The sequence below is a fragment of the Suricata suricatta genome, chromosome 12 (assembly GCF_006229205.1).
Source record: "Suricata suricatta isolate VVHF042 chromosome 12, meerkat_22Aug2017_6uvM2_HiC, whole genome shotgun sequence".
Classification (NCBI taxonomy): domain Eukaryota; kingdom Metazoa; phylum Chordata; class Mammalia; order Carnivora; family Herpestidae; genus Suricata; species Suricata suricatta.
The window spans coordinates 45,720,923-45,734,997 of NC_043711.1; the positions used below are offsets into that span (position 1 = coordinate 45,720,923).

Consider the following 14,075-nt stretch of genomic DNA (forward strand, 5'->3'; position numbering starts at 1 on the left):
TTGAAAAATCCTCCCCACTGGGAGTTTTGCAAAACTGAATGGAGCGTTTCATTTTTAAATGGATTTTTTTTTTCTAGTGTCTTTTTCTGAAGAAGAGAAATATCAGCTGCGAAAATTTGTCAACAAGTCTTACCTACTGGACAAGAGAGCTCTCCACCAAGTGTACTACAGTTTGATTGATATCCTTATGGCATATTGCTACGAAACTCGTGTCACCGAAGGCGAGAAGAACGTAAGTGCACGTGTGTCTGTGCATGTTGGCATGGGTGACCAGACTGAATCAACTGTAAGGCGTCACTCCTCCTGTCGAGAGTGAGCCCTGCTGTGATGATTTATTCGGGAGATGCTCCTGGTGGATGCATGGTGTGCATGGTGGTAGTGGGCCCCGACGTGAACACGGATTGCTGGCTCGTTCTTGTTTCCTTCCCTCTGCACATCCGTGTCTGTCACGCAGTGGAGTGGGGCAATAAAGCCGAGGGTAGAGAGGGGATATCCTGAGCTCTCATCTCTTTGGGGGAGGACTTGTTCAAAGAAGAGGGCTGTTGCCACGTGACACTTGGCGTTGACAAGAGGTGAACTTTACGACACCCACCTATAGTCTCTGTCCTAGCTGTCCCTGAGCAGATGCAAGGTATAGCAGGCGCATGGTGCACCCATTTTACAAAAAAGGGAATCAGAGCATTTGTCTGCAGGTGTCCCTCGATTTTCATAGTATGTGTGCTTCTGAAAACATAACATGTAAGTCACATTTAAAAAAGCCTGAATCCTTTTTTGCTATTTTAAGAAATCTTGTTAAAGTAAAAACTTTTTGTAAAGAACATTATTTCTTAAATGGTCTTTTTTTAATAACATAAAAATGGATTATATCTCTTCTTGATCCACATTGAATTTTGTAAATGAAGAGTTAACGTATTTCTCACCTAAATCAGTGATCGTACATTTTAAAACGGCTGAAGAACCAAAAAAAAAAAAAAAAAGTCTTCCCTGTCAATGTGCCCCTGCAGCTGTTTATAATTGTACTTGCTCAAGGGTTGTTTTCGAGCTGAGCATATGCTCTCCCTTTTTTAAATTACGCAGAGAATTCATATCAGTGTAAAAGGGAAATATACATATGAAGAAAATAATTAAAATCTCTCGTAATCTCAGCCATCAGAAATAGCTACTGTTACAAGGAGATCCATCTCTTGGAGTCTTTCATTGAGTACACGTGTGTATGTGTATTTAAATTGGGTCATGATGTATATTACTTAATCTGCTTTTCTCAACAGCCAGCATTAGCATAGTATTAGGATTAGAATTTGATATGTGCCAAATTTTCTGTTGTTAGGATTCTGAAAATTTCAAAGGCGACTCTTGGGATTTGCATTTGACTCCCAAATGAATACTAACGAGTGTATAAAGGGCACAATATTGCTGGAAATGGCTTTTGTTTCCATTCATCGTTTAAGGACACTGTAATTGGAGAAAATATTTTCTTTTACTAAAACGTACTTCACATTATTGCTTAAGGAAATGAGTGAGTGTGTTCAGTAATGCTCGATAAGATTTATCATTTTTGATTCTTTTATTTGCATATTTGACACCACGAAGTCTTGCGACTTCAAGATCTTCTCTAGAAGGCACTTAATCTCACAAGCATTCTCCGAAAGGCCAGATTCTTGAGCGTCTTTGTGAGTGCCACAGTCAGCCCTTCAGCATTATCTTTGAGTCCTTTGGCAGATTACTTATAGAATGTTTGGGTAACTTAGTTGAGAAAGACAGAAATTGAGCAAGCCTCGCTTTGCTTTAAGTTTTAGTTTCAAAGCCCCTGCTTGTTTGCTCTTATGTTCTGGTGCTTTTATCAGTGGAAAAGCTTTACTTTGTGAAATCCCAAGGAAAGTAGGCAGAAACTTGCCTTTGATAGCTTCTCTCAAGCAATTATTTTTCCTCAGTCACAGACGCTTCTTAGTTCTTATGTATGGCAGTCCCACTGAGACACTAGTGGAGTGAATGGATATATTTGCTTTATTTCTGAATGGCTTTACCTCGAAAATGACACTACTCTCTTCTCCAAAACAAATGAAGGTTGAATCTGCATGGAACATTAGGAAACTGAGTCCCACACTGTGCTGGTTTGAGGTATGATTTTCAGTTGCAATTCCTTTAATTTGTTTGTTTAGAAAGTTCTTTTTTCTGTTGCCATTAGTACATTTTGGGTAATTCAAGCAATTGCTTGACTTTTTATGAGTAGAAGCTTGATTATACAAGCTTTTCTCCCCATCGTTTTAATAAAGTTCGGATTTCATTTGTAACTCTTCCACTGATGAAGCTAGGTAGGGTCTCAGGGCAGTGGGAGAGGGAGAACAGGGTGTGTAAGTTGGCGTGTATTGGGGCTCAGAGTTCAAGGTTGGGAAGCGAAAAACCTAGGTGATAATTCTACTAGGCACCATTTCCTGACCATCAAAAACTGTGCTAATAAGCCTTTTATATTTGTTACCTCTCCTGTTGTTTCCAATAAGTCTGTGAAATAAGTATTATTGCTGTTTTACAGACGAGGAAGCTTGGGTCATAGAGTTTGAATAACTTATCCCAGATCCTACAGTTAGTTTGGAGAGTATAGTAAGGATTGTTTTATAAGTATATCCTAATAAATCGTTACATAGATCGTATAAAAAAATATCAGAGGATGCTGTTTTAAAATTTACTGGCTCTGAACAAATTGTTGAAGATCAAAACAGCAATTAAAAGTAGAAGGGCACGTGGTGGCTCAGTCAGTGAGTGTCTTACTCTTCATTTTGGTTGAGGTCATGATCTCAGAATTCATGAGCTTGAGCCCCACGCCGGGCTCTGCACTGACAGTGTGCTCCTCCTTGCACTCGCAAGCGCTTTCTTTCTCAAAATAAATAAACATTTTTTTAAAAAATAGAAGAAACTTTTAGGGGTGCCTGACTGGCTCAATTGGTAGAGCATGTGACTCTTGACCTCGGTGTTGTGAATTTGAGCCTCACACTGGGTGTACCTATTACTTAAAAAACAAGGAAAAAACAAAAGCTATCATCTAAAATAATAAAAGCTAGCCTATGAAAATAAGTGTCATTTTACACAACTGATATTTGTATCACCAATTAAGTCAACTAGTGTTTTGCTTTTCCAGTTTAATTCCTAGATACAGGGGCCTCTGAGTGGCTCAGTCAGTTGAACATCCTACTTCAGCTCAGGTCATGATCTCACAGTTCATGGGTTCTAGCCCCAATTTGGGCTTTGTCCTGATAGCATGGAGCCTGCTTGAGATTCTCTGTCTCCCCTTCTCTCTGTGCCCTTTCCCTTCTCTTTCTCAAAAATAAACATAAAACAAAATCATAGATATAGTACCTCGTAAGTTGTAAAATCAAGGTTTCATGGCATCACTTTTTTTTTTTAAGTTTATTTATTTTGAGAGAGAGAAAGCACGGGTGTAAGAGACAGGGTGGTGGGGATGGGCAGAGAGAGGAGAAAGAACATCCCAGGCAGGCTCCACTCTGTCAGCTCAGATCCTGACAGCGCCGTGGGACTCAATCTCACGAACCAAGAGATTGTGACCTGAGCCGAACACTCAACTGACTGAGCCCCCCAGGTGCCCCTAATGGCATCACTTTCTTTAAATAATAGAAAGGATGTGAACAGGGACTGAAACATTCAGCTTTGTTAGAGGATTTTGCTCCTCCGGAGAGTGTTCCATGAACCAGTGCTTGGCCAGCAGCCTCGGCTGGGGGCTGGTTAGGGAGAGAGCATCTCAGTCCAGACCCACTGAAGCAGAACCTGTAGCAAGGTCTCCAGAGTCTCCTGGATATTAAAGATGGAGGAGAGCTCTGTCTAGACTTCATTTGGGTTCAGCTTATTGCTGTGATCAGCATATAATGGAGAAGCTGGATTTTGTAATAATAATCACATTGATTACTTACGTTGAAAACAAAGTAGTCAGTAACCAAAGAGTTTCATAGTTTAATTATTACAATCTACCTGAATAAATTCACCTATTTAGGATCTTATTTTGAAATTTTTGTTGATTTTGAGGTAACTTAGAGTTGCCAGAGTTTTTAAGAACTATGTGAAATTCTTTTACATATTAGTGTTTGGGAGAATTTTTCAAAAGTTTGTAACTCTTTTTAGGTATAAATTGTTCTTTGTGTGGTACTTAGTATTCTTAATCAGATCTCTTACTCATTCAGGATTAATATACATGGAAATTACTCTACTCCCGTAGTTTTACTTTTATATTTTAAGTTTTATATATGGGTTACATTTTTCATACAGTTTTAATCAAAATCCAATTAAAAAACAATTTTGTACAAAATTGCCTTTGTCTAGTGTTTTCAGTAAGTTTTGAATTGCTGATGGTTTTAGTTGGGCACTACTCAAGATAGAATACCTTTTTTTTTAGGAAAGCCCTTTTCTTTTTGATAAGTGAAAGCAAATTACTGAAATAAATACCCTGTATTTCTCATGCCCAAAGCAGTAAAAAAGAAGAAGTAGAAGAGGGAGACCTTGAATATCCTTCACTAAAGAGTTCCACATCTTTCATCTGCACCATCCTGAGTGGTTCTAAAGGGCAAAAACATGAAACATGTATCATTTAACAATGTCTTTTATGTGTGTCTGTATTTTGTTAGTGCCATGTGTTTTAGATTCATATTTGTAATTCTTAAAGGACTTTTTGAAACTTTCCTGTTGCATATGTGACTTTTAAGATTTGTGATATCTTGATAAAGTATGAGAAATCACAAGGGTGGCAATTAAATATTTTATTCTAAGGTGTACAAAAAGAATCTCATTTCATGGTTTTATATTTCTCTCTTGCATGGCTTCATGATGATCCGAACTTTTTTGTTTTTTACTGAGAGTAGTTTCATATTTTGTTGTGTCCTTTTGTTTATGTAATATGGAAATGATTACTTACTTAAACTATACTTCACAGACTTGGACTAATGTTCATGAAATCCTGGTGTCCTTTGGAAGGAGAGTTTTATGCTACCCTCTTTATCGCCACTTCAAGCTGGTGATGAAAGCTTACAGAGACACTATAAAGATCTTGCAACTAGGTAAGATCCTTTTGTGCTTGCACGTTTGAGAGGGAAAAAGTTATGGTTTTAGTTTTTGAGGACACAGTCATGAGCTTTGCTTTTCTGTGCATAAATCAGGAATGAAAATCATCAAATCCAATCACTTCTCCCCCCCAAGTATAAAAAGTAACAGTTCTTCTCTGTAGATACACTCTTTTCTGAGACTTGCTGGGAGGGTCAAGGGAGAAGGTACACAGCATTCCAAACCATTTCATGTTATAGTCGAGCATACCATTCAGTATTTCTTGGATGCCTGAGGTTTTCTAGGCAGTATGCTAGGATTGTGGGTATTATAATAATAATAAGATCTACTCCTGTTTCTATGCAGTTTACAGTTTGGGGGGGATGCTGTGTTCACGGGGAGGGAGCACAGAACCGGGACTTGGGAGGTCAGGAAAGGCTTTCTAAAGAACAGCACAGCCACTCTGAGGACCTTGGACTGATGGCAAACCTAGCCCGAAGAGACAAACGTTTGCTGGTTTTAAGGATGTGGAAAACTTTGAGCTCTGGAACAAATTCCAAAGTGACTATAAGGGTATCATTGGATTGAGTATATAATTTCCAAAGTAATGACTTTGAAGGTGGCAGCATTCATTTGTATGGATTAGTTCTGGCACATTTATTTAAAAGTCACTTTCCATCCTTTATGGTCATTTCTTATAGTCTTCCCTGGGGAGTCTTGTTGTTCCTTTGTCCTTAGATAAAGATACTTTGAGGCGTAACTTTTCAGACTTGAGGATAAGAAGGGGAAAGTAAGGAAGCTCTTCTCTTTATACCCAGGTGACATCATTGGCCTAAAAGGAAGAATCCCATTTCTAATGTTTGTCCCTCCTGGAGGGATTTTTAGGATTTTCTTTGACTTCTGTGTAACTTTTACCTTCTATCCTAAGGCAGAAAATCAGTTTTGAAGTAGATTCTTTTAAGGCAGATAATAATTATCAAAGTGAATTATGGTTAAATGAAAGATACTTTTTTGTTAATCCAGTTGGGGTAGGTTAGCTGTATTATATTTTGAAGGATTATCTTTGAAAGAAACCCATCTTAACCTATTGGTAGAAAAGAAACTGCTTTGATTTTTCTCATGTTATTTCTTCTTGCTTTTTTTTTTTTAAACATTTATTGATTTATTTTTGAGGGACAGAGACAAATTGAGAGCAGGAAGGGACAGAGAGGGAGAGACACCGAGTCCCAATCAGGCTCCATACTTAGAGCTGTCAGCACAGAGCTCAGTGCAGGGCTTGAACTCACGAATGGTGAGATCATGACCTGAGCTGAAGTCAGACACTTAACCGACTGAGCCACCAGGTGCCCTTCTTGCCTTTTAAGATATTTCTTGAATTGCAACAAATTATCTTGAAAAATCAACCTACTACAAGTGACTTGAACTTGGGTTACATGTCACAATTAATTTCTTGTTTAAGTCATGTTAGGTGATCTGTGCATTATTCATAGATTTAAATAGTGAGAATGAAGTTGTGATTATCCTGTTATATCATGGTTTCCAGATGGAAAACTGGCAAAAAAAAAAAAACACCCCAAAAAAACCGCTACATGTGCCTGCGCGCACACATAGTTGCTACTCTTTATTCTGGGAAGTAATCTGGTTCTCTGGATTTTTATTTGAAAAGTAATCAGTTCTGTGATTGCATGACCAGAAATAAATTTGATGGTGTTGACTTACATAGTAATCAATTACTCTTAACAGTTTTAGTAGGTGAGAAGTGAAATTTAGACTTAACTTTTCATCTTTATCCATCTGACACGAAATAGTCTTATCAGCTGTGTCCTGACAGCAACAGAAAACCTTGGGTAACGCACTGAAGGTCTGTCTGCTGAAAATGAGTTGGAAGCCTCTAAACTGCACGGCGTGTTCTGTGGCTGATGTGGGTTGTGGTTAGTTAGTGCTGAGAGACAGAGAGCTGGGTTGTCTAGAAGTCACATCATAAGCTCTGGTGAACACAAGCTCCGGATGTGGGTTGTAACCCATGTTTACCCAGGTGGACGGCACAGGGACGCATTACTGCCATTGAAACACATATTACTTGTGTGTTTGGTGCCCCATTGTGTCTCTGGGCGCAGCTCTTCTGTGGCACTGAAGATTTTCCAAGAGTGAATTCGTGTCTATGTATAATTCAAAATGCGATCACACTTTTTATTAGAAAGTCTGTTGAGTGCTTCCATAGTTTGAAAGTAACGAATAGCTCTCCAGATAACTCTCCCCCAAAGCAATAGGGATCTTCATTGGAATGAGCTTTCAACATAGCGAGGCTTCAGAATCTACAGAAAATTTCATTATAGTGGATAGACTATGATCTGAATTTTTATTTTTATTTTTTTTAAAGATCTGAATCATGAATTTGCCTTGACTGACTTCATAGTATCCTTCCAAGGCATTCTTCACTGGGCCTTGGGCTATTTTCCAGTTTATTTATGTTCCTTCTCCCACCCCTTCCTCACCTCTGAAAGACTACACTGATCCCTTGCTTTGCTATATGTGTCTAATCCAAACTCCCTTAAGGGCAGAAAACCAACTTCAACCTTTTGAGTACTGTTTTAGTGCTTAACACAGGATCTTGTGCATGGAGTTTCTGTCCCTGGATCAGTAACCTTGGGCCACATGATCATCCCCCTTTTCTGTTTCTGTCTCTCTGTTTTAAGCAACTTTTACTTCCTCCTCCCTGTTTCATTCTTTTGGCATTAAGAAGGTTGAATCCGTGATGGAAGCATTGCTTAGCTGCTGTTACTGGAACTAAATGAAAACAGAGATGAAAAGAGAACAGCTTTTCTAATATGCCTTGAAATTTTATTCTCTTCAGAAGTGGTATAGTTTACATTGATTATATACTTTACACTGTTTATTATTTATACTAATATCTACATTTCATTAGTCTCTGTAATGGTGCTCCTCATTTTCTCTGTTCTTACTGGCTTTTGAACATGTAGTGTAACTGTTACATTGAAGATGCTGAACATCATGGGAAACAACTTAGTTTTTTTTCTCAGTTTCCCCTTTGAACTCCTTCTCTCTGTTCTTTTATTGTTTCTGGATGGAATATATATCCTATAAATATCATATCACATATATATGTATCTTATATAATAGGTATTCTTTAAATTTTTATATCACTTTAAATTATAAGAGTCTCTTTTAAGTACCTAAAATGCTCTCTTTGAACTTGATTAAACAAGTAAATCTTCCCTTCCCCATCTCAGGCCTGCCTCAGGTTGGGAAGCCAGCACTGGGGGTGAGGGGAGTGGTGGTGGTGGGACTCTCTTGGCAGTTCCAGAGCAAGCTTCCATACAGCCACCACAGGCTGCTCCTTCCTGCTTCTGAGCCGAAGGGGTGTGGGGAAGGGGCTTTTGTCAGGTAGGCATCAGACACCGGTCTTTGTACGCCGCAATTTCTAGGAGTGATAGGTTACACTCCCCAGGGACCTCTTGGTTTAGGGTAACCGAAAGGTTGTTAACTAACAACCTCTTGGAGGGTGGTTGAAACCCCATAGCAGTGCAATTTTATCCAAAGAGTTTTTCTGGACCTGTTTTCCTTAAACTCCTGAGGTCAATGTTGGGCTACGGGGGTCATAAATCACCATTTTTTGGGTTAGTTTCTCTGTAAGTTTAGCATGGAGAGGTTAGTATCTCTCTTTTTAAGATATGGGAATACTTGCTAGTTGTTTTCTCCTTTGTGGGGCTCATTGGAAATGAGTCAGAAAGAGTCCTGCCTTACTGTGCTGGTACAGTACTGACCACAGCTGCCATGTTAACTGTGTTTTGTGGGCCAGCGCGAGGCTTCATTCTTCAGGTGCCTTATCTCATTCTGTCCATTTTGCGGGTCAAAGACAGGCTCAGAGAAGTTCCATCACTCACCTAGGGTAGTGCCTATTAGTTGGTAGAGCCTGGATTGGATGCCAGGTCTGTCTGCCTCAAAGTCTCTGCCTTTTGATGTGTTGAAATAGTTACAAATGAAATTATGTGAAGCCTGGAATTTACTTCCGAATAATCCAAGAGGGGTCCGGGGCAGGTGGGCTAGGCGCAGGTGAAACAAGGTGGGCCATCAGTTGGCACCTGCTGAAAGCTGAGTGATGTGGTAGTTCACCATCTTGTAGTCTCCTTTTGCACATGATTTTCCTTTATAAATTATTCTTTTTCATTTTAAGTGTGGGTTCTTAACCACTATACTTCTCTGTTTTAAATTTATTCACCATTTTATGGAAAACAATGTAATTCTTGTTTAGACAGTTTATGGGTTTTTTTTGTGGCTAATGAAAACATATGTGTGAAATTATCTTTCTTGGTTCTGGAGGATTGTTTTGTTTTTTAAAGATTTTGTTTTATTAAAAGAAAAAAAATTTTTTTTTGAGAGCGAGCATGCATATGCAAGCAAGGGAGGGACAGAGAGAAAGGAGAGAGTATCTTAAACTCCCAGGGTGGAGCCCAAAGCGGGACTCCATCTCAGGACAGTGACATGATGTGAGCCAAAACCAAGAACCGGGTGCCTACTAACTAAGCCACCCAGATAGCCCAAAATATTATAGTGTTAAATAAGCTTTCCACCCAATGTGGAGTTTGAACTCACAACCTTGAGATCAGCAGTCGCGTGCTCTCCTGACTGAGCCAGCCAGGTGCCCTGGTTTTGTTTTGTTTTTAAGGCTGTCAGAAACCTACTTTGCTATACACGTTTGACATATGAGGACCAGTAGCTACATGGCAGGCTCTAACCCAAGAAACAGCCTTCAGGAGATTAGTTATTGTTATTACCCCAAAGCTGGTTTTGCTTCATATAATTAATAGTCCTATGTACTAGTCATTATTGGGTGTAATAATCATTTTTTTCAGGACTGCCTTACTTAGCCCTTCTGTAAATAGATATAATAGCACGATCTATGTGAAAGACCAGAACCATAGCACAGGGCTCAGGGCTGTTCTTTTTCTTTACGGAAAGCGACTTTCCCAGAAATTGGGGTGTGGCAAGTGTATTGTGTGAACTCTGAGTTCTGATGCAACCTTGAAGATGAACGAGATTTTAGCCTTTGAATTCTCTTTAGCCCAAAGTTAGTTTAGCAGGTGCTTCTTTTTGAGTTGTAACAGTTACCCCCAACTTGAAAACTAAAAGATGAAATCATGAGGCTTTTCCCATTTTGACGTCTATCTGTATTTAATTTTGATGAGTTCTGTATTATGAATATTTTATTTTATTTTTTGATTTTGAAAGAGCGAGAGAATGCGCGTGGGAGAGAGGGGCAGGGGGAGAGAGAAAAAGAATCTTACACAGACTCCCTGCTTAGCATGGAGTCTGACAGGGGGCTCCATCCCATGGCCCTGGGATCATGATCTGAGCCAAAATCAGGAGTGGGCGCTCAACCAACTGAGCCATCCAGGCACCCCTGTTATGGACATTAAAAAAAAAATGTTAAACCTTTTAATGTTGCTCCTTAAATACCTGATGTAAAACTAGTTTGCGGGTTATTCACCAAACATGTGTTGAGCCCATGCTAGGTCACCATGCAGCTGAGTCTGGAGGCATACTCGTGAACAGGGGACGTGCAAGTCACATACTCAGGCAGCTTAAGATTCTCATGGTGGGGGCGTGGAATTACACAGTGATCAGGTTTTTAAAAATTTGCATTCATAGTAAGTAGTTCAGAGGAGAAATACATTGGGTGAAAATAATAAAGCCAAGGAAACAGACTTGCCTTTAAGTTGTCATTTAAGACATGTAACTTCCTGCAGAAAGGAGCCTTTACCTTGTTTGACTTTGATTCTCAGTTCTTACTCCAATTTCCTGTCATTTCAAAGTACTTGTTAATTGGTTGATGGGTTGATCTATTAATTTATTCATTCAACAGTTACTTTGTCAGTACCCACTAAAATGCGATTTATTATGTGTAGACTAGAGTAATGTGTAAATATAAAGAGCTGCAGAAAGATGAATTAGACTTGTGTACTGTATCGGGGGAGTATATGCCCTCATAAGGGAGCTGAACAGTCCATCAAAAACACAATACGATGGTAAATGTGTGAAGTGTGGACGAAATAGTTCTGAAAAGGAGAGGAGATATTTCACTAGGAATCACAGAAAGATTCATTTAAGGCATGAGATTTGAATTGGGGCTTGAAGGGTGAGTGGTATTTAGATATAGCAGGATGGAGGGGAGTGTTCTAAATGCATGAAGTTTATAGAGTAGTGTTTCTTCAGTGACAACTTCGAGTTGCTATCTGAGATTTGCCCTACAGCCTGAGAAACTAGTTGCCTTTCTGGATGCGTTAACTGGCTCACCAGAATGGATTTCTCTAGTTCTTCATGATTATTGTGTAATTCCCTGCTCCATATCCAGGAGGAACTTTGTGACTTTGTGTTCCTCTTCTCTCTTGAATTGTTGTTGAGCTTTTTATTTCCTAGTCAGTTCCCCACTGCAGCTAAAATGTTTCTAAGAATGGAGCAATCCAAGTGCTTTCAGGAAGTTTAAATAGCATGGAACTCAAATAAAATATTGAAGTACCGTTTGTGCCTATTGGTGCTGACCTCTTCCGTAGCAGGGAAGGAGGGCCTCAGAGCCTTGAGTGTGTGAGAGGGACAGGACTCTGCTGTGCGGCCACCACTCAGCCAGTCCTTGGCCCCTCTCTCTCCCTGGCTTGTCCTGCCATGTGGCAAGGCAAATTCCTCTTCCTCTCTTCCTCAGAGCCGAAATCTGTGTTCCCGGTCTCTTAAATCGACACATTCTTTCTGTTTATCCTTATTATTTGTCCTTGGAGTATTTGTGGGTTTATACACATACTCTTGTATAGGATATTGTATGTGAGCATAAACATTAAGGCAAAGAAAATAACATTCCATTCATCTCCATAGGGTTCCTTTTCTTCTAATAATCCCGTTGCTCATTAAGTATTGGTATCACTAGAATTTTAAAAGTTGCTTTCATGGTAATTTCTGGGTTACATTTATATAAAACATACTTTGTTCTTTTAAAATACTCTCTAGAGGGCAGCATTTCCTATATGGTTTGCAAATGATAATTTGCCTTTTAATTGCCACAGATGATGAGGAGTTTATGTTTATTCTGCTACAAAAAAGAATCCCTTGAAATCTTTGTGTTGGTGTTCTTTGGAAATTTGATTTCTGTAGTAATGCTTACTGGTAGGTATAGCTCAAAATCAGCTGATCTCTTAAATATTACTACTGTATAGGCAATTAATGCATCTAAAGTCAATTTTGAGGGGTACCTGGGTAACTCAGTCAGTTGAGTATCCAACTATTAATTTTGGCTCAGGTCATGATCCCAGGGTCATGGGATTGAGCCCTGTATCGGGCTTTGTGCTGAGCGTGGAGACTGGTTGAGATTCTCTCTCTCCCCCTCTAAGCCCCTCCCCCACTCCTGGTCTCTCTCTCTCTCTCTCTCTCTCTCTCTCTCTTTCTCTCTCTCTCTCTCTCTCTCTCTCTGCCTCCTTCCCTCCCTCTCTCACTCTTGCTCTCTCTCTCTAAAATAAAGTAAGTTTTGAGATTGTTTTTATTGATAAGAATTTTTAAGGAATTAACTTTAATTTTTTTAAGAGGATGAAGGCGGAAAATTGTATATTTAAAGACAAATTAGGGAGAACAAAGAAGAAACATTTTATTTGACCCTAATGAATCATGGTCCTGGTGCATAGTAATAGCAATAGGCCTAGATGATATTATTTGAAAAGTACTTCATATGTTATCTGGAAAATATGGAAGATTTGTATTCTTGCAGTTTAGAGTTCTTTAAATGGGAATTAATACTGAAAAATAACAAGCAGGAGACATTTATGCAACTTTCATAAATCAAACCCCTTCTGTGTGCAAGGCATCGTAACAGAATCAGCAAAGAGTTATAGGAATATATATCACTTGGCCTTAGCTTTGAAGGAGTTTATTATGTAACAGGAATGATAAGACAAATGGAAGATACACAATATCAGGATTTACAAAATACAAAGGAGAAATTCCCTTAGGAAGATACCTTAAATGAACTCATAGGCTAAATCCAAATTCGTGTTGTGTGACATATGGGCCCAAAGTGCTTTTTACATCCTTAAATGTTGAACGCAAAATCAAAATAGTGTTTCATGACACACGTAAATGATATAAAATTCTGATTTTAGTGTCCATAAATAAAGTTTTATTGGAATCTATTCATGCTCGTTCACGTCATATTGTTTATGGCTACTTTTGGGATATAATAGCAGCATTGAACAGTTGAAACATTATGTGACCTGCAGAGCCAAAATATTTACTCTTTGGCTCTTTACCGAAAAAAATGTGCCTCCCCTTCTCTAGATGTATATACACGGTCAGGGGGGAGCCTTTCAGAGTGAGTGGAGGTCTTTGGCTGCTTTCCATCCCAAACAGTGTCTAGTGTTGAAGGGGATCATTTTGGCTTTTTCTTTACCTCCCCATGGGGTGACATGCAGCTGACCTAGCTTGTTCCCACAGGAGTAGGTCCCACAACATTAGGGGAAGGGAATTGAGATGCCTACTTGTCCAGACGGGTATATGAAAGACAACAGTGGGGCGTAAGACAGTCTAGAGTACATACATGCCCCATTTGTAGCCTGTTGTCACCACGTGGAAAGGTAGCATTGCCACTTTGGGGACCTAAAAAAAAAAAAAAAGAATTAGAAAGCAGTGATGTTTAAGATAAAAATTTTTCAGAAGTATTAGCAGTGAAGTAGAGGTTGAGAACAATACTCTAGGAGCAATGGCACGTCTGAGGGCCCACGTCAGCCTGCGTGGGCCTCGAGGTTTTCACTTGGACTCTCAGGCATTCCAATTGCCAGGCCGTTTTTCTCCCACTCTCCTGCATCTGCCAGTTTCCAGCTGTGTGGAGGGCTTGCTCCAGGTCTCTGTCTTCCCAGTCCCAGCTTGAGGCTGAGTCTCCTCCCTATAGGTTTTGGGAGTCGATTGGAGAAGGAGGTAGGGGATAATCTTGCCTTACCTAAATAACTATGTCCAGAAACCACCTTTAAAAAAAAAAAAAA

At 39.4% G+C, this 14,075-nt stretch overlaps 1 protein-coding gene across 1 annotated transcript in view; it reads left to right on the top strand.

Annotated features, from left to right (window-relative positions):
* SHQ1 (SHQ1, H/ACA ribonucleoprotein assembly factor) overlaps nt 1-14,075 on the top strand; it is a 97,273-nt gene that overhangs the window by 33,130 nt on the left and 50,068 nt on the right. Inside the window, exons 7-9 of the mRNA XM_029916013.1 lie at nt 78-232; nt 2,065-2,118; nt 4,934-5,057. Coding sequence (XP_029771873.1) covers nt 78-232; nt 2,065-2,118; nt 4,934-5,057 — 333 coding nt within the window. The remainder of the gene's footprint in view (nt 1-77; nt 233-2,064; nt 2,119-4,933; nt 5,058-14,075) is intronic.